The following is a 21,141-nucleotide window of genomic DNA, read 5'->3' as shown; positions in this document are numbered from 1 at the left end:
GCTTCTCAGCTTCTGTCAATAGTGTAAGACACCTAGTGTAAGTAGACTAACCCATGGGCGCCTCCAGCCTCCACATAATGGCTTTTCAGGTTTACTGAATCTATGATAGTGAGCTTGAAGTGCTGGCAGAACACCTAACTTACAGTTAGAAGTGGTGGTTCCACAGGAGTAGTGTTGGAGCCAGACAACACTGATACCGAGCAAGCAGTAGAAGAGGCTACAGAAAAGCTGACCCTCCTTCAGGAACATAGATTGGCAGGGACACAGGAGAGTCCTGAGCATGGTGGTTCACTGTCATGATGTTTTGCAGTTTTGACTTACTGTTTTTCTTTGATCCCAGGTCGTAAAGGTACCTTCACTGGAAGCTCGGGCCTACAAATTGTATACCTCAGTGGCACTGAGTCCTTAAATGTGCCTGTCCCAGACTACAGTTTCAGTCCCCAGGATGTGTCATCACTGAAAACAATGCTGTGTTCAACCTCCCAGTTTAAGGGTGTTGATATCTTGCTCACATCCCCGTGGCCCAAGTATGTGGGAAGCTTTGGGAATTCTTCTGTGAGTAGTGTTTGTTCAGTTGGAATTTCTAAAAGCAGTTACAGTGGCTTAAGTTGTTGAGCTTTTTAATTTTTTTTCTTTTTATATTGAGTATTTTAACCTCTTGATGCCTTTTAGTAGAAATCTTTTGTGAATTTTTTTGAGGATTCTAAAAGCTATATAAACTGACTGAAACAAGAATTGATCTCATGAAAATATGGTTCACACATGAGACTGCTGACTCTTCACTGTAAATGAACACTTCTTTAAATTATATTCTCTGCTTCAGGTACCTCCTCAAGCCTTCTTGATATAGTTTTGAAGGCTTGCTAATTTTCAGTGAAATGATTTATAGCTATTGGCAACTCTGCAATTGCATTTCCCCTTTCCATTCCAGATTATTGCTATCAAATATTTTTAAAAATTGAATCATTGTGGTATTGGGTTTAATAATCTAAAGATGGGAAACAAGATATTAAAACTTTTAAGTTTGTTAGGAATATTTTTAATTTTAGCATCCGTTGGAGCTAATTGTTGTTTGATTTTAGCGTTCCTATAAATAATTGTTTGTTTGATTGTTGTGACAGGGTTTTGCTATGTAGTCCAGGCAGGCCTTGAACCCATTATATAGCCCAGGCTAGTCTCAAACTCATAGCGATCCTGGTTCAGCCCACTGAGTGCTGGGATTGCAGATGTGCACCATGATACCCAGCCAGTAATCTTGAGAAAGGTGCGCACCAGAAGTGATAGCTATCATGAGGACTGCAGTCCTACATTGAGGGACATGAGCATAAGGAAGATCCTGAATAGAGATGTATGGGCCAAAGGGGTGGCTCAGTAGAAGAGTACTTGTGTAGCACATGTGGGCCCTGAGTTTCACTGACTGCATTGTCAATCATGCAGGTGCACTACAAAGGACAGTATAGAAGAGGCACAGTGTATGGGCTCCAGAGACTTTATTTACCAAAAATCGTTTTAATAAACTGTTTTGAATATTGATATAGAGGAGTTAACGTTATCTGGCTTCCAACAATAGGTCCTACTTTTGCATAACCCTAAAGTGTCTGATTTTTCCTGCCCGCCATATGAAATTTACTCTGCAGCTCTTATGACCTACATTTGTATCCATGTATGTCTTAAAGATATTTCAGAGTATCTTATTTTGCTGCACTTCTTGAAATTTTCCAAGTCTGTGTGAATGACCAAGTTTCTATTTGTTAGGGAGAAGTGGATACCAAAAATCATGGTTCTGCTTTGATCTCCAGTCTAGCCACAGGCTTAAAACCAAGATACCATTTCTCTGCTTTGGAAAAGACATATTATGAGAGGCTTCCTTATCGGTGAGTAGTTTTTATTTCTTGCCTTTTTAAAAAAATTTCTGTGGATGTTTTGTATAAATTTGTCTCTTCATTTTTAGCTGCATAACACACTGGTTCCTTGTGGTTTCTCAGGCACAAAATTGAAGAGCTCTCAAGTGTCTTCTCTGAGTTTATCCCCTAACTTGAAATAAAAGGGATTGGACTGTGATGCCCATGGCCCTTGTAAAGCACCGAGGCCTGAAATAATAACACTGTAGGCAGTGTAACTTTTTGTACTACATTAGGTCCTGTTTTCATCAGGTCAAATTGTGTTCTGTATTGAAAGTTCAGCTCTTAGTATAATTACTTTGGAAATACTTTGTGAATCAAGAACTTCTATACTTGTATCATTATTATGTTTAGTTTAATTACATTTTTTTTAAAATTACAAATACCAATGTTTGAGGAGAGGGGGCAGTGCTAGGAATAAAATCTAGGGCTTTGCACATGAGGCAGGTGCTCTACTGTGGAGTTAAACCCCCACACAAGTCTACAATACTGTTAAAAGAAAAACTAAAAGTATTTTGGTATATGGTGCCCATTACTATAGATGCTCAAGTATTTTTACATGTTTTTCTAGAAAGATAATGTGCTGTGTATATATATATTAGTGTGTGAGGTGTGGTTTTTTTTCACATAAAACACATTTTTTTATCTGGTCTGTTTTTGTTATTGGTGGTACTGGGGATTGAATCCATGTCCTTTGCACTAAACTGCATCCCCAGCTCTTTTATTTTTTACTTTATGTTATCTTGCTGAGTTGCAAAATGGCCCAGGCTGGCCTCAAACTTCTGATTCTGCAGTCTCAGCTTCCCAGAGTGCTGGATTTACAGACATGTGTACCACACCAGGCTTATTTTAGCTTTTTATTATACAACAGGAGAAAAACAGCAGAATGAACTCTTCATGTCTCCATTACCTAGCTTCAGCAATCATCTAGACTCGTAAAACCACCTGGCCATGGTGACATGCTCCTGTAAAGGCAGGTCCTCAAGGAGCTGAGGTGTGAAGCTTGCAAGTTAAGGTTGCATTCAGGGTTTTGGGTGAGATGATCTCATTTCTTCCCTACAGCCTAGTGAAGTAGTGGTAATTATACCAGTGGATGTACAGGTGCATTCTCCTATGTGGAAAGGTAGCTTCTGAGCGCATATGGCTTTGATAGTGGACTTAAACCTCATTCTTTTCTTGACTCACTAGAGTCTGCCTCTGTCATTATTGCAAAAGCAAAAAAGGTGTTTTTAAAAGTCTGTTAATCTCTCAAATGTGTTCCAGAAACCATGTTGTTCTACAAGAAAATGCACAGCATGTCACCCGTTTTATAGCTCTGGCAAATGTTGGAAACCCAGAAAAGAAAAAGGTAAAAATTTTGAGTATGTGATGGTAGGTTAATATTCACTATTTTCTTTCACTTTACCATTCAGATCTTTACCCCAGCTGTAAGTTAACGATTATATTAAAGATTATATTTTCTTGGATACTTTGTAGGCTCTCTTAGGTTAAGATTTGTGAAAATAGGGGCCAGGGAGATAGCTCAGTGGAATAAGCACTTGCATGGCAAGCAGAAGGACCTGAGTTCAATCCCTGGTTCCGCAAAAAAAAAAAAAAAGATTTGTGAAAATAGGTTCTGTGGAATAAAGGCAAAGTATCAAATAGTGTTCTTTTCTTTCTACATCCATGTGGTTGTCTCTATAACTATGTGTATATTTGCCTTCAGATGATACTCTTGCTGGCTTTTTTAGGAAGTTGCATTCAGCTGAAATAACAAAACCCTGCGTGGATTTCCCTAGGCGTTTTTAGGGTTCAGGAAATATTAGTGACTCCTGGAGTCTAAGCTTATGTTGGAAAATAATGAAGAAAGACTGTACAAGAAAAGTGTTTTTCTCATTTCCTTGAGAGCTTTTTTTTGCTTGTTTCTGTGAGACTGGTAGCTCAGTACCATACATTGGGCTACCTCCACAGCTGTATATTTTTATTTTTCAGACAGTGTGTTGCTAACTCACCTAGGCTAGACTTGTATTTGCAGTCATCCTGCCTCGACCTCTCAAGAGTTTGGGGATTCAGGCATGCATCCCCATGCATGGCTTAATTTTTTGGCTTCCTAGGGTCCAAACAGCATTTTTGGATAGAGTGAGATAAAATCTGGATAATGTTCAAGCAGGAACATAACCAGAACAATCCACCTAAATAATCTGAAGATTATTCCACTGTAATATGGCATAGACTGTGTATAAGCCAGAGATAACAGGTATATATTTCAGTTTTTCTACATTTTAAACTTTTAAGCCAAATAGTTTCTTAAGTTTTAGGTATGTAATTTTTTCAAGCACCCTGTCGAATTGCACAGCACTAGGTATGTAATTTAGTGGTAGAGCAGTTGCCTCGGTGCTGAGCATGATCCCCAGCACGTGCATGCGCATGCACACATACACACGCACAGCAAACAAAATGAATGACCATAGGGTCATATTCAGACACATTAAGCAATTTGTACTTCAAAGGCTCTACGTTTTTTAATTTGACAAGTATATTCATCTTAAAAATGTGTTCCATTTGTACCTTTATATGCCGTGTAAGGTTTGTCCAGCTATTTCTTTTTCCACACTCTTACTGGGTAATGGAAAATTTATTGCCATTCCTGCCAGCTTCATAGATGGAAGATAATGTGTCATTATTTCTCAGTTGTACTTCCCTGATTGGAGTGAGGTTAAACGTCTATTCATATCTTTTTTTCTCTCTCTTTAAACAATATTGCATATTGAACCCCAGACCTCAGTGTTTGCCACTGAGCTCCAGCCCTTTTTTACTTAGGTACAGGGTCTTGCTTAGTTGCTCAGTATCTCAGCTACTCTTCTCTCGTTGCTGGGACAAATACCCAACACCCAAAATGAAGGAAGGAAAGGTTTACTTAGCTCAGTTACTGGAGGTTTTAGTCCATACTAGGCTGACTCCAGGGCAGAATAGCACATGGCAGAGGGCAGTAGCTCATGGCTGCAGCAAAGAGCAAGAGAGCAAAGGGGAGGAATAACAGCAACAGTGCAACAGAGAGGAGGTCAATCTCTCCTAAATTGCATTCAGGCTATCTGCCCCAAGCTAGGGGAAGTGCTCACACCCATAATCCCAGCAGTACTAAAACCCATAATCCCAGTGGATCATGAAGTAATCTCAAACTCTAGAAGTCCCCGCCCCATGACTGCATTAGCTTGGGGGGGGGGGGCAACTAGACACAAACCACAACACTCAGGTTAGTCTCAAACTTGTGATTCTCCTACCTCAGTGTCCGAAGTAGATGAGATTATGGGCATATACCACCATACTCATCTTTATTCATATTTTTAAAATTTAATTTAATTTAATTTTTTTGGCAGAACCAGGGATTAAACTCAGGCCCTTCACTTGCCAGGGAAGCACTTATTCTACTGAGCCATCTCCTCAGCCCGTACTTTATCTAAAGTTTTCAATTTCTGCTATTAGACCAAGGTTCCAGATATTTATGTGCATATTTACTTTTGGCTTAACAAAATTTTGTCAGCACATATAGCAGAATTCATATAATATCAGAGAGGGAGACCCTGTGTTATCCAATCATAATGTCATAAAAAAGAATGGTAGTACCATTTTTCTGCTGACAACATTCACAGGATCAGCAGTTTGTCTTCAGGTGTGAAAGAGCAAATCTCCTTTGGGCTTTGTAGTGACACTCTTCCCTTGTGCTACTGGGGATGCCGGATTTGTGTAAGGGCTGTAGCTCTGATTTGTTCGCCTGTAGTTGGTAAGCCCCTGCAGAAAGTTCAGAATTGACATCTGACTTACTGCTATGCATTCTCCAAGTCACAGCAATCTTTTCATTTTACTGATTTTCACATGTTTTCAGTGAAATTTTCACAGTAAAATAAGTTTGTTACATGTAGATAGATAATGATGTTCTGTTCTTTGTATTTAAAGTATCTTTATGCATTCAGTATTGTTCCCATGAAACTGATGGATGCAGCAGAACTGATAAAACAGCCTCCGGATGTCACTGAAAACCCTTATAGAAAATCTGGGGAGGGAGCTTCCATAAGAAAGCAAATTCCTGCCCCTGAGGTACGTTTTGATTGAGGGTGGAATTCTGGGGACAGCGTTGCCCTTGAAAGTGTACTTTTCCTGTTAATGCATATTAAATACATTTAATGCTTAGAATGAAAATCGTTTTTTCCCATGAGAAATCATGGTAGTATTAAGAAAGTCTTAGTAGATTTCAGCTAAGTTCAATGTTTTTTGTTATAACTTGGAATTGTTTCATATTAAGATTTTCTTTGGTTAAACTAATTCATATGTTGGAGTTATAGTTTCATATGTTAAGTTTTTCTTTGTTTAAGTCAATTATCCTGAACTCTTCAAGTAAGGATATAGCTTAGTAGCTATATAATTTCTGATTTATAATAAAATTATTTTTTACCCACCAAAGCAAGGAATGTCGAATTCCCTTACTAGCAAGCATGGTCTGCCTTCTTAGACTTCATGTATTCTATTTTTAGACTTCATGTATTCTCAAAAAATACTTTTTGTCTTCCCACATTTCTCTTGCTCTTAATGATTCTTATATCTTTAATTAAGAAGATCAGTTGGATTTGTTTAACCTGTGAAACTGTAGAACCACTCCTTGTCCCCCTTGAGAAAGGAAAGACAAATTTGTTAGGTTCCTATTGATTTTAGGCAATAATTGCTCTATACCTTGCATTTTAATTTGTTTTTCCAAAGCAGTGAATTTGGTGGTAGTTTGGATTCATGTGTTGAGATGCACGACTGACAGTTTAGGTGTCAGGTTTGGAGGATATTTTTCACTCCTGGAATAGGCAGGAAAGACTGAAAAACAAATAGGAATGGCATGGCAGGAATGTTTCCTTGTATGTAAATGGTTGGCGGCTTATCTAAAAGTTAGCTGAATAATATACTCTTCTCCCTTTTGCCATTCTAGGAACAACCAGCTTGTCAATTCTTCTTTGATTTAAGTGAAAAGGAAGGGAGAAAACGTTCATCCGTGGGCAGAGATAGCAAAGCTTCTCCTCACCCAAAGCAGCCTCGAAAACCTCGTAAGGATCTTGGTTCCATTGGTCTTGTGTGTGTGAGCAATAACCATTATTGTAGTTTTCGATGGCAAGTAGCATTGCCAAGAAAGCATCTTCTGACAAGAAAATTTTACAGAATCATTAGAAAAAATAATGTAAGCATGGCCAGACTTTGAACCTGAGGCATTTTCTCTAAAAGCCATAGAAACAGATTCTTTCCTTTGTGTTTTAAACTATGATGAAGTAAAGAGTGTATAAAACCAATGCAGGGGCCAGCCAGATAGCTCAGCAGATTAAAGGATCTGCTTAAGCAGACACAGTAATAGGGTTCAGGTTTGATCCCCAGCGTGCCTTGCCAGCCCCGCCCCCAGGACACGCTGAAATATCGATTGAGACTGGGTGTGGTGGTGTGTGCCTACAGTGCCATCTCTTGGAAGGCTGAATGGGAGGGTCACTAGGAGTCCGATCTGTGTAGTGAGGCCCTGTAGACCCTGTACTAATTACATCTTTAAAAAAAAAAGATGTAGGTTCATAAAATAATAAAATGAAGAAAGGATTTTTATTCCTATCTCCCCCCTCTTATTTCAAGGATAAAGAATCACCTTAGGAGGGTTAACTGTTGCCGAGGCTTATGTGGCTAGTTCATGGGATAGCTGGGACTAGAACTGGAGTGCAGTGAAAGTTCAATGTTCTTTCATTGCAGCCAATTGCAAGTTAACTGCACTTTGGTATCATGACCACATAGAGTCCAAGGGTGTTCCCAAAGCAGTCTCTCAAGGAGCCTTGACTCATCTCACGCATTGGAAAAGTTGCAAGTTCTCAGACTTCCATCCTAGAAAAAGAATTTTCACAATGCATCAGTAAGAGACATATAGAGATTTTCTAGACAGAATTTTGAAAGTCCTCCTTCAAGAGAAATAGAATGTGGGCTCTCAAGAGGGTTAGAAGCATCTTGTGGCCTTGAGCTGAGTATGTTTATGGGAATTTGGGTGTGTCTTTACAATAGATTATCTAGGGCAATGGTGGCAGGCCTTTTGGAGCTTTCATGGTAACAAACAGCTGGCAGCAGCACAAGTGCCATAGGTTCACCACCACTCATCTACAATATGTATTCAAGTGTTTGTCAGGTTTTACCAATTTGGTGAGCTATGTTAAAATGCAGGCCATTTGTAGTAGAATGTTTGAAATTGAAATAAACTGTCCTCTAAATAGTACACTCCCAGAGGATGAGAGTTGGTAGGAGGACGTTGTCTTTCAGGCCCTTACTAATTTTTCAAGAAAGGGAAAAAAAGCTTGAATAATTTTTGTGTCCTGAAACTGTATGATTTTTTAAAAGCACAATTTGAATATAATTTTCCTTGTCTCCTTTCCATAGTCATTTTTTCTGTTCAATTTCAAGATAACCTATTTGTGGGTCACTACCTGGAATTGGTTACAATTTCAGAACTGTTGTAATAGAGATTGTTTCCAGCGATAATGGTGTGTAGATATGCTGAGGAGCACAATTCCAGCTTCTTGAAGCTGTGCTATACTCTTTGCGGTATATAAAAATCAGACAAGCCTGAGTTTTATGGGGTATGTTATAGCTCTCAGGCCCTACTAACACTGGCTTTCTTCCACGTGAAGCTCAGCCTCCAGGACCTTGCTGGTTTTGCCTTGCCAGCCCTGAAGTGGAAAAGCATTTGGTGGTCAACATTGGCACACATGTAAGTTATTCCAGGGATCTTTTACGGAGGAGATACCTGTTTATTTTTATTAATGTTACTGAGACATGATCGGCATATCAAACTTAACTATTTTTAGGGTATAGTTTATTGAATATTTTTAAGCAGGCTAACTGAGTAAGGCAGCTATGGCATAGTAAGTTTTCGACATTTCTGTCACTCCAATGAGATGTCTTTTGCAGTTGTATTTACTCTCCATCTTTACCCTTATCCCCAGGTCATCACTAGTCTGCTTACTGTTTACACAGGTTTGTGGTTTTTGGACATTTCACATAGTTGGGATTATATAGTATATGGTCTTTGGTGTCTGGTTTTTTAAAAAGTATTTTTATTGATGCATATTTACAGTACATAATGAATACATTCATGCATTCATTGTAGGGAATTAGTACAGGTACCTGACATAGCTTATTCTTTTCACCCTTTCCTTTTCTTTTTTATTTTTGCTAGCATCACATTTATTTATTTTAGAACACTTTATCAAGTTAATTGACATATACACAGATTAACAGGCAGACTAACAGGTTACAAAAACATATAAAACACATGAAACAATCATACTAAATTAAGGTACACTTTTAGATACATTGGCCATGAAACATTACAATAACTTTTCTCTTTTTTTCCTATTACTTGGCTTTTATTGTGCACTTAACTTTTTTTTTTTTTTTTTTTTTTTTGGCAGAACCAGAGATTGCACTCAGGCCCTTGCACTTGCCAGGGAAGTGCTTATTCCACTGAGCCATCTCCCGGCTCATATGCACTTAACTTTATGTATTGGATTTCTCATATAAAAGAAGCCATGCAATATTTCAGCATATGTGTCTGATTTACTGCACTTAAATCTGTGTTCTCAAGTTGTATCAGTTTTCCTACAAATGACTCAAGCTTATCTTTCTTCAAGCTCAGTAATACTCATTGGGCATAAATACATTTTCTTTACTTGTTTATATGTTGATGCACATGTAGGCTGCTTCTAAGATTTAGCTATTATGAGTTGTGCTACTGAGTATGCATGTTTCACTCTAACAAGATCTCTAACTCTTGGAATGAGATCTAGAAGGGACAATATCTAGAAGGGGAATTGCTGGATTAAATATAATTTTTATTTCTACTTTTTTGAGGAATCTCCATATTCATTTCCAGTTTACACTCCACTAACAATGAAGTGTTGCTTTGCCCTTGCAGCTTCTGCTGTATTTGTTATTGTTGGATTTCTTGAAGATAGTCATTCTTTCTGAAGTGCAATAGAATCTGTGTTTCAGAGTTGTTTTAATTTGCATTTCTCTAATGGTCCTCAATGGTGAACTGTCTTTTATCTATTTATTGTCCATTTGTACTTCTTCATCTGAGAAGTGTCATTCATTTCAGATGCCCACGTTTTGAATGGGCCTTTGAATTGAGGAGGGGCTAGTTTTTGTTTTTTGTATTCTGTATATATTCTAGATTAATATCTTTGTCTGAGAAATATGTGGTAAAAGTTTTGTCCTATACTGTAAATTGTCTCTTCATTCTGTTGGAAAGCATGAAAGAAGCAACCTGGATTCATTGATTCTTTGTTTTTTGATTTTTGTTTAGTCTTGGTTTCATTAATTTCTCTTCTGCTTTTTATCATTTTCTTCCTAGCTTGGGATTTGAATCGTTCTTATTTTTCTAGGACATTGATATGTATCAATAGGTTATTTATTTGAGCTCACTTTGTTTTTCTGATGTGGGGATTATAATCCCCAGCTATAAACTTCCCTACAGGACTGCTTTTGTGGTGTCCCAGAGGTTCCAGAATGTGGTACTGCATTATCATTTCATTCTAGTAATTGCCTAATTCTCTTAATTTTATCTGTGACTATTGATTGCACAGTGATCTGATAATATACATGGGATAATTTCTGTTCTTTAACATTTATTAAGCTTGCTTATATGGGATAATAGCTAGTATGTAGTCTATTTTGGAGAAAGTGCCAGGTGCTACTGAAAAGAATGTGTGTTCTGTTGTTAGATGGAACATTCTTTTTTTTTTTTTTTTTTTTAGATGGAACATTCTGTAGATATCTATTAAGTCCATTTATTTGAAGGTTTCATTCAAACTAACTAGTCTGTCTAGTCAAGCCATGGATTTGTGACAGTGGAGTATTGAGATCCCCTATCACAATTGTATTGGTGTTTATCTGATTTTTTATGTCTGTTAGTGTTTGTTTCATGAAATTGGGCATGCCTATAGTTGGTATGTATATATTTTAAATTTTTCTCTCTTAACCGATATGTAGTGATCTTGTCTCTTCTAATCAGTTTTGTCTTGAAGTCAGTTTTCTTTGAAAGTAGGATGACTACTTCTATATATTTCTGGGCTCCTGTTTCATGTAATATCTTCCATTTTTTCATTTTTAATCTTTGAATTTCTTTTTGAATTAAAAATGTTTCTTGTGTACTGCGTATTGTTGTGTTTTGTTTCTTGATCCATTCCACCAATCTGTGCCTTTTGATTGGGGAATTGAGATCATTTACATTAACAGTTATTACTCTGAGATAGGAAGGGTGAACCTGTTAGAGTGTTTTGTGATACACACACCCTGCTGCAGCATGTGCCATAGGTTTGCCACCGGTGCTCGAAGGTATTGACCTGTTCTTTTCATTGCACTATTTTCTTTTAGCTCATTTCCATTTTTCCCCCACCTTTTGATTTAGTTGCTCATTCTGCCAGGTGTATTCATTGTTTTTGATTTACTGGAATTCTGGTTTTCATTGTCTCTTTCTAGAACATCCTCAAGAATTTTTGTAATGCTAGTTTGATAGTTAAGAATTTCTTGAGGTATTCCTTGTCATGGAAGTGCCTTATTTTTCCACCAGGTTTGAAGGAAAGTTTTGCAGAATATATAAGTCAGGTTTAAGCACTGGTAACTTTTAGGGCTTGAAACATTTCACTGTAAGCACTCCTGGCCTTTAAGTTGTGTTGAGAAGTCTGCTGTAATTCTAATGAGTTCACATTTATATGTGATTCTCTGCCTTTCTCTTACATTTAAGATTTTGTCCCTGTGATAGACTTCTGGTACTTTGAGTATAATGTAGAGCAGAAAAGTTCTCTTGGTTGTGGCTACTTGAGGTTTTATATGCATCACTTATCTGTATATTTATTTATTTATTTTCCTATTTGGGGGGCATTTTTTGCCATATCTGCGATCAGGGGTTTTTGTTTAATTCCATTTGTATTGTTTTATGATTTTTCACTTATTCCTATTACTCTTAGAGCTTATTGTGCCATCTAGCAGTGTTTGATCCAATTTTCATGTTGTCTTGTTGCATTTAAAGTTTCTTTGAGTAACTGATCTTTGTAGACATCATTGTCATCAAGTTCTGAAATTTTGTCCTCACATTGGTTGCTTTTGTGCCCATGCTTCAAATACAATTTTTAGGCTCCTAGATTTCTACTTGAAATCTTTTTATGGATTTAAGTTCTTTGCTAAACTGGTTATTTGTGTTTTGTATAGTTTTATTTAGCTTAGCTGGCTTTTTAAAGTGTCTTTGAAAGGTCCTGGATCATGTTATTACTTCTGTTATGTTTAGTTTTATCTTTTGTGACCTTACTAAGGACCTCTTTGTCTGTTTTGTAACCTCCTCTCTTATACTTTCAGGTAACTTGGGTGTGTGGCTTAGCTATTTTCCCCCATGGTGCCCACTGAATTGGCTTGGGGGCAAGTGGGAACTTTTGGAGACACTTCGTTACCTTGTTTGTTTCTATTGTTTTTGCTAAGATTTATGGATGCTTATACTATAAAAACTTTGTTGTGAGTATAGAATTCTCTTAGTGACTTTTCAGTGATGTACTTTAGGCAGGGCTAACTGATCTGACCACCTCCGCTACAGGATCTGACCACCTTGGTTAACTTGGAAGGGATAGATACTCTCTGAGAATGTACTCCAGTATTGTTAATGTCGCAAAGGTATCTGAGTGTTGCAGTACCAAAAGAATCCATTAAAGACAACCCAAGTGTTGACTTATAGCTAATATGTACTATATGAAACAACTATATCTACTTATGGTAAAAAAGAATTCAAGAGTAATTTTGTAGAGTCAACAATGTAAACTTTAGTAAAACTGTTTTTACACTATTAAAGATATAGAGGGTTGGAAATGGACAAATGCAAGAGGAAAAATTTGGAACTTTATTTATTTATTTATTTATTTATTTATTTATTTTGCGGAACCGGGGATTGAACTCAGACCCTTGCACTTGCCAAGGAAGTACTTATTCTACTGAGCCATCTCCCCAGCCCCTTGGAACTTTAAACTATATAGGAAAAAGAGGGAAGGAGAAGTGGTACAAAGGATCCTTTTGGAGAGTAGAACAGTGTTTATAGAATTAGATCAATGAGGGCCAAGAATAGATGACTCAGTAGCCCGAGTTCCATCCCAGACTCCGCCAAAGGGGAAAAAAAAGAAAAGAAAGAAAAAAAAAAAAAAAAAAAGAATAGAAGTAAGAGAGAAAAAAAATAAGTGAAAGGAAGAAAAGTAAATTAAGAAAAAAAGAGTATGAAAAAGAAATAAGAGGTGAGATAGAGGACAAATGAGAATTCTCCAAACCTTAATAATGGATAAAGGAAAAAGAAAGGATAAAAAGAACAATGAAAAACAAAAACAAAATAGACAGGGGGAGAGCAAGAGGAAATCTCTCTGTGATTCTGAATGCGTGGTTTTCTCCTGGGATCTACAATTTTTGGGCAGCATCCCCATCAGGACGTGTCCCTGCTCACACTGTTAGATAAAGAAGGCAGTCTGACCTCAGATCTGCATGGGATGTAGGCACCAGCAGGCTGAATGACTCGGGTAAGGGCACCAGTGCAGCTCAGGCTGAACCTGCCCTCCGGCCATGAGGGTAGAGCCTGTGTCCTTTACCTTGATCCCCTCGGGCAGTCTTTCCTGCGTGCTCCCTGACTTCAGTAGTTTATTCACCTGCTGGATGCCGAAAGCCCTGAAGTGAAGTTGTGCAACTGCTGCTTTGAGTCCTGGGTTTAAACACTTTACCCTTTCCCAGAATGGTGTCCAGCCAAGTACTCTCTCCAGAGATATGTAGGGCACTTAGATGACAACAACGATGGTCAACCTGTGGTACGTGTGCCACAGCAGGTATGCAGAGCCATCTCTGTTGGCACGTGAGCCAAGTTGCCTCAGCAGCCAAGCATCAGATAATAATTGTTTTTTGGTAAACTAAAACCATAGTATTCAGATATAATTGTAGTGTTGGTACTTTGCAATAAGCAAGTGGGTTTTAGGTTGAAGTTTGGGCATTAGGTACACCGTCACAGGACTAGAGTGAAAGACTCGCGTGGAAGCAAAATCCTACACTCTGCCTACAGATCCCAGCACCGCTAGGCCATTCTACCAGTGTTTCTTCCTGAAGCCCTCTGTAGAGGGCCTTTTTCTCTGTAGATTAGGTCTCCCTTTCCTACAAGCCATGCTAGGGAGGAAGTGTGTACTGACCTTACCATGCTTCATTTTGTGTTTTATTTCTTGAATTTCTTGGTAAGTTTTAATTTTTCCAATCCTTCTGGTACCAAAGTCATCTACTACTTTTTTTTCTTTTTTCCTAAGTTATTTTCCAATGTCTGAACTGAATCTCAGACAAACTGAGTCGTTATCACTTGTCACTCTGCCATTTTCCTGGAAGTCCCTGTGTCTCTCATCATATTCTTGAGATGTATATGTCATAGTATGCACTAGTATTTCATTCCTTTTTATTGGGGCCTGCCCCTTAGCTCAGTTCTTTAAGTGGCTGCTTCAACAAAGCAGTCAGGCTCAAGTTGCTGTGGTTCGATTCCCCACAACTCAAGTCAGCCAAACCTGCCCTGAAGGCGTTCGGAGCAAAAAAAAAAAAACCACCCTTCATTACTTTTTATTGCCAAGTAGTATTCTTTGTGTGGCTATAACACATTTTGTCTGTACTCTTATCACCTGATGGACATTTGGGTTGTTTCTACTTGACTATTAGGGATAATGCTCCCATGTAAGATTTGCATACAACTGTTTGTGCAGACTTATGTTTTCATTTCTTTTGGAAAGACACTAAGGAATGAAATAGCTAAGTAATATAACTTTCTTAACTTTGTAGGAAACTAAAACTTTTTCAAAAATGGTGACATTATTTTATATTCCTATCAATAATGTATAAGGATGTCTTTATCCCTGCCAACATTTGTTACTAATTTTTTGTTAGCTTTGCTGTGCTTTGTTTTGTTTTGTATGTATGTCTTAGGACCTTGCAGATGCTGGACAAGGGCAGTACCACTAAACTACAACCCTAGCCCATCATTAGTCTTCAACCATAGCATTTCTTTCTTTCTTTCTTTTTTTTTTTTTTTTGTATTTTAGGACAGGTCTACAGGGTGTACATGGTCTCACTACGTAGATGGGACTCGTAGTGATCTGCCTGTGTTCAGCCTCCCAAAAGCTGGGATTATAGTTGCGCGCCACCACGCCCAGTCTCAATCACCATTTCAGGGATCAAACCCCGGCTGCTGCATCTGCCTAAGCAGGTGCTGTAATCGGCTGAGCTATTTGGCCAGCCCCTAACCATAGCGTTTCTTCTGTGGTATTTTTGTAGAGTCAATTTCATGAGAACACTGAGCCTTTCTTGCCTCCTCCTATCACAAATAGGTGTGGATCTCCTAGGGTGAAGCTTTTGTATACTTCTCAAACTGTTTGTACTTTGAATACATACTACTTGGAACTATTACTTTGCTTGGGCTCATTGCTGCTATTTAAAGTGGAAATTTTCTTCGTCCCGAGAAGGGAGTCTTCTGCTCCTTAGCTTCATATTGGGTTAATAGCGGTGATACGGAGCCAGTCACTGCTCATGCACAGCTGAAGTCCCAGGTCCCTGGAGGGCTGAGAGCAGGAGGGTCTTCAGTTGGAGGACTAAGAAACTTTTTCAAAAAGGGTAACATTATTTTATATTCCCATCAGTAACGAAACCCAGGCAATTGAGTGAGATCTCATCTTAAAAAAAAGAAAAAGAAAAAAAAAAAGTTGCTATTTTCATTACATCTTCAGATTTAAGTCTTTATTTTGGTTTTGTTGTTGCTGTTGTTTTAATTTTTAGATAGGGTCTTAAGTTGGCCAAGCTGGGCTCAGACGTGGTATCCTCTGCTCAGCTTATCAGAGTGCTGAGATTACAAGTATGAATCTGCCCAACTCAGAATCAGAAATTTGAACATAACTTTTTTTAAATCTAGGATTTAAAACAATAAATAAATAAAATCTAGAATTATGTAACACTGGGAACTGAATTATACTAACCATATGAAAGACTAGAGTGACAAATTTCTGTGGGTAACAGTAAAAGATGTAGCTTCCTCATGGACAGGAAGACTCACATCCTCCAGCCCTGATGAAAGTATCTGGTAACTCCAAGATAATAATTATAAAGTTGCTCAGTTAGAAAGCATTGAATCAGGCTCAGGAACTAGGAGATCTTGAGTATGATTTCTCTCAGACTGAGAAAGCCCTGGTGAATTACTTGTGTCTTGCAGGAAAGTCATTCTGTTTCACATAAAATAGTACCTTTAGGTAATTGTCACTGGACAGGGTTCAGTTAGACATTAAGTAAAAATATTCTTTGATCCACATTTCTCCAGTCTCCAAATAGACTATAATCATTTATTTCTGTTAGAATTAAGAAAAGTTAATATTCAGGATTATGAATACACTCTAGTAACCTATGACTAGACCCAGGAGTTTCTATCACTTCTTGGCCTTTTGGCTAAGATAAAGTGTAGAAAGATGTTCATCAAGATTCTTGAGGGGAGTATTTACAAATGATTTCATAGAGTGTAGTGCTTCTACATACTGCTTTAATCTAGTTTTCAGTGATTTTTTGTCAATTTAGTTTCTGAGGATGACCTTTCTTCAATTTATCCTAATAGTCTAAAGGTCTTATTTTGTGGCCTCTTACACACTGACCAAAATATCAGTTTTATTTTTCACTTTGTTTCAGACTAAAAAGTTCCAGTCTTTCACATTTGTTTCTCAGGTCATACGTTGGCAGATTTGTATCTCTTGGAGATATTCCTGGGATCAGGACTGGTGATTATTTTTTTTTCCTTTTTGGCCGTACTGGGGATCAAACCCAGGACCAGAAAACTGAGTTACATCCAAGTCATTTTCTATTCTTTGTACAGGGTCTTGTAAGTTGCCCACTACCACAAAACAGGAAAAAGAAATTCATTGTAAAAAAGTTTTAGTACCTCCAAGGTTGTGATGAACTTCTTATCTAGTAAATTAACGTTACAGATTTGCTTGTCCTTGCTGCCAAATAAATCAAGGATGATCATGCTTTAGTTTGTTTCTGTTATATATCCTGTCATTCTGATGAACTTTATCACTGTAGATGAGAAATAAATGATGGCATCCTTCAGCCTTAACTTTGAGAAAAGAGTGCTTTGAATTGGAGGGTTTTTTTAAGTACCTGTATTTGCTTACATGGATATTCTTTTGCTCCTTTGTTATCCACATTGTCTTCCCTTCAAAGAGTATAGGAATGGTATAATAATCCTGCATATTTTACTGTTGACAGATAAATTTATTTGCTATGAAAGATCAATATTTATTGTTGGGAACTTTGGTTCTATACCTTTTTGGGCAAATCTGAGTTTAAGGTCCCTCTTCCACTCCCTTAAGCTGTATGTTTCTTCTTATTTTATGAAGTTTAGTTATCAGGATAAGTCTGTAGGGACACATTCGTACGAATTTGTGAACCCAGAGTTTATTTGGTGACAAATAGGTTTAGATGTTACTGGCAGGGAAAAGTACTTGTTGTGGTTTGTGTTTAAATGTCCCCCACAAAGCCTCAGTGACTTTCTGGAGTTTTTGAGTGACTCTGGGCCTATGCTAGGATTATGGGGTGTGAGTGCTACACCCCTCGTAGTGCTGTGTCTTAGTTACTTTTTCCTCCTTCCTGGGACAAGGTACCTAACATCCAAAATTAAGGAAAGAAAGGTATTTAGCTCAGTTTGTGAAGGTTTCAGTCTATAGTCAACTAGCTGCAAGGCAGAGTGGCACATGGTAAAGGGAAGCAGTTCATGGCAGTGAAAAACTGCAAAACAAAAAGAGCAAAAAGGCAGAGCAGGGCCAGTGAGATAGCTCAGCCGACTAAGCACCTTCTTAGGCAAGTGCAGGAACTGGGGCTCCGTTCCCTCCCCACCGCCCGCACCACAGGTCTTGCTGGCCCCATCCCCAGGCACACTGAACCAGCCACCAAGACAGGGCATGGTGGTTCATACCTGTAATCCCAGTGCTGAGAAGGCCGAAAACAGGAGGATCACTATGAGTCCGAGCTTCATAGTGAGACCCTGTACCAAATACATTTTTTTAAAAAAAAGGAGCAGAGGGAACCTTAGCAGCAACAGAGGCAAAGAGTAGGCGTCTCTTCCTTCCTTATACAGCATCCGGGCTCTCTGCCCCAGAGCAGATGTAGCACTCACACCCATAATCCCAGCATTGGATCATGAATGAATCACAACCTATAGAAGTCCACCCCAGTGACTGCATGAGATTTTGGGGGACACCTGAACACAAACCATAACAGGCTGGTAGCTTGCATGCAGTATAGGGGAGGGAAAGATGCTTGCTGTTTTTGCTCTTCCCTTTTTGCTCTTGTTGCTTTTGTTTTTTCCTGTCACCCTGAACTTTTGCCCTCTGTCATGTGCTGCTCTGACTTGGAGCCCACTAGGTATGGCCTGAAACCTCTGCAAACTGTGAGCTAAGTAAACTTTCTTCTTTAATTTTAGGTTTTGAGTGTTTTTTCTCAGCAACAAGAGAAAAGTAACCACAGCACTCATTCTGAAATCAAGGGGGCCTGCTGGTTAGCCCAGTTGTTTAAGTGCCTGCTTATGCAAATGCAGTCAGGTGCAGGATATCATGGTTCGGTCCCCAGCTCCACATGCCTTATCAGACCCGCCCTTAAGGCAGCCTGAGCCAGCCAAAAAAACCGAGATCCTTCTCAACTTTTGGCCAGCCAAATAGCCCAGCGGATTAAAGCACCTGCAAGCAGGCACAAGGGCCTGGGGGTTTGATCCACAGGCCTGCCGTGCTGGCCTCGCCCACGGGGCCTGTAATCCCAGCTCTTGGGAGGTTGTAAGCAGGCGGAGCACTATGAGTCCGATCTAGTAGTGAGACCCTGAACACCCTATTGACCCTTCCCCTAAAATACAAGGAAAAAAAAAAAACTAAAAAAAGAAATCAAAAATACAATTCTTCTGTGGTTGAAGGGAAAGCGATAATAACCGAAATGTTCTTTTTAAGTTTGGAGCCTGGGAAGGACAATCCATGTAGTCATGGTTCTGGTCTCTTTCTGCAGTAGTGTTTGAATTCAAAAGCCTTCCTGTGTGCTCCCAGCTTATTTGATCCTTGTATACAAATCTGTTAGGTCTGATCTCATTCTTCAGAAGGCACTTGAGAACATTATCGCTCTAATCTCTAACACCAGATTTTTAAAAGTAGAATTTCTATTAATAGAGCCTTTTCCTATACACTCACACTCTTTATACAGGCTTTTCAGAAAATCATACATGCAGTATTGGTGTCTCAACTCTGTTTCTTCTTCAGTGCTACCTTGCCCTGGCCAAAGGAGGTTTATCTGATGATCATGTCCTCATACTGCCTATTGGACACTACCAGTCAGTAGTGGAGCTTTCAGCAGAGGTGGTAGAAGAGGTGGAGAAATATAAGGCTACCCTAAGATGCTTCTTTAAGAGTCGAGGGAAACGGTGTGTTCTGTTTGAGAGAAATTATAAGAGTCACCACCTCCAGCTCCAGGTAAGTGACCTCTGTCCAGGAACGTAAGAGGGCACTATGATAACCTTGATACTGATAAATAAATATTTAAGAAGTGGTTAACTTAATATTTAAATTTAATATTTATAGTATTATGAATTATCATAATATTAAAATGTTATTTGAAAGTATCTGGTGATAACTCTAGAGATTTCACAGGGAAGTACATGGTGGATATAAGTGAACAGCAGGATGCTGAGTGCTAGAAAAGGAGTAATTTAGAGAAGTTCCAAGGAAGATGTAGGCCATGCTAGGTAAAGGTATAGAATGGAATTTTGTATGGAGGTCCTATATGAGTGAAGGCTTAAAAATAGAAAATAGCATCAGAGGCCAAAGGAGCTAATAGCTCAGAAATTTAGTGGTTGTGGTTGTGGTAGTTTCTTTCTGGCTCATTTGTCAAGTTTTCAAATGGGCCCGACTCTACCACATACATTGTAAGGAGCTGGCAAAGGCTTAAGACAGAAAGATCTCTCTTGAGCTTTTTGTGCATCAAATATTGGCTCTTACAGTCTGTCTCATAAGTTTAAGTCCTACAGACAGGCTGACTAACACCTGTCTGGCCTGAGGAGAGTCTGTGCTGAGGGGTGCTTTTTCACCCCTGTGATGGATTTGCTACTTTTCAGAAACTATATAGACATAACCTCTCTGGGACCTACACAATGAATTGTCCCTATTCCCCCAACCCGTGTCCAGGTCATTCCTGTACCACTTAGCTGCTGTGCTACTGATGACATTAAAGATGCCTTCATTACCCAGGCACAAGAGCAGCAGATAGAACTACTGGAAATCCCAGAACACTCTGACATCAAGCAGGTAAAACAGGAGGGTCTGGCCATTTTCAAGAAGGAGTAAAAGATCTAATTTTTTACATGGCTAGCCTAAAGTACTATCTAGGAATTTCACAAATGTTACATAAGCAGTGGATAATTTGGAATTAGATCACAGCATATTGATTGGACTGGAGATGGAAATAGCATTACAACAAAGTCTTGGTGATTTTTGTGAGAAGAGCAAGAAACTAGACATTTCCTGTGGTGGCCACTTAGCAGGAGGGTGCCAGTGATGATACTGGTAATGCCTGGCAATCAGACTGTTTTTTTTGTTTTTGTTCTTGTTTTTGTTTTTGTGGAGCTGGGGATTGAACTCAGGCCCTTGTGCTTGCCAGGGAAGCGCTTATTCTACTGAGCCATTCTCCCTTACCCTGCAATCTGACTTTTTAAGCTGTAGTACCACTTAGTAGTTTGGAATCTGTAGCTCTTCACATATCTGTTTTCTTTAAATTGAATTTTTTGCCAAATTAGAGCTTTTGAGAGCTGAGCTATCTTCAAAGCACTATTACATGTCCTGATACCGTTCTGTTTACTTCAGATTGCACAGCCAGGAGCAGCATATTTTTATGTTGAACTTGACACAGGAGAGAAACTTTTCCACAGAATTAAAAGGAATTTTCCTTTGCAGTTTGGAAGGTTTGTATGTTTTCCTTCTTTTCAGTAGAACTATTGTAAACAAAGTGATGAGTGGTGTGAACAGTTGATAATAAGCCAAATAGGAAATGTACCTTACCTCAAGGAAATTGCATCAGGGCACATCAGATCAGCCATGTGATACACAATGAAATGTAGCTTGACAGTTTTTTGAAACAATGTACTTTTTTT

General features: G+C 38.7%; 1 protein-coding gene and 1 non-coding gene across 3 annotated transcripts in view; both read left to right on the top strand.

Moving 5' to 3' along the window:
* The window catches only part of Cwf19l1 (CWF19 like 1, cell cycle control (S. pombe)), a 32,569-nt gene that overhangs the window by 6,739 nt on the left and 4,689 nt on the right, over positions 1 to 21,141 (top strand). For both annotated transcript variants that reach the window (XM_004625548.3, XM_023709084.1), the window contains 9 exons: positions 341 to 555; positions 1,756 to 1,874; positions 3,165 to 3,249; positions 5,835 to 5,975; positions 6,850 to 6,964; positions 8,567 to 8,646; positions 19,259 to 19,468; positions 20,180 to 20,299; positions 20,855 to 20,952. In XM_004625548.3, the coding sequence (XP_004625605.1) occupies positions 341 to 555; positions 1,756 to 1,874; positions 3,165 to 3,249; positions 5,835 to 5,975; positions 6,850 to 6,964; positions 8,567 to 8,646; positions 19,259 to 19,468; positions 20,180 to 20,299; positions 20,855 to 20,952 (1,183 nt within the window). The remainder of the gene's footprint in view (positions 1 to 340; positions 556 to 1,755; positions 1,875 to 3,164; positions 3,250 to 5,834; positions 5,976 to 6,849; positions 6,965 to 8,566; positions 8,647 to 19,258; positions 19,469 to 20,179; positions 20,300 to 20,854; positions 20,953 to 21,141) is intronic.
* Positions 19,853 to 19,997, top strand: LOC111815066. Its single transcript, XR_002819874.1, has one exon. It is a non-coding gene; the product is annotated as a small nucleolar RNA SNORA12 (small nucleolar RNA).

The sequence above is a fragment of the Octodon degus genome, unplaced genomic scaffold (genome assembly GCF_000260255.1).
Source record: "Octodon degus isolate 3935 unplaced genomic scaffold, OctDeg1.0 scaffold00010, whole genome shotgun sequence".
In the NCBI taxonomy this organism is placed as follows: domain Eukaryota; kingdom Metazoa; phylum Chordata; class Mammalia; order Rodentia; family Octodontidae; genus Octodon; species Octodon degus.
The sequence above is the reverse complement of the archived record's forward strand: the minus strand, read 5'-3'. Positions and strand labels throughout refer to the sequence as shown.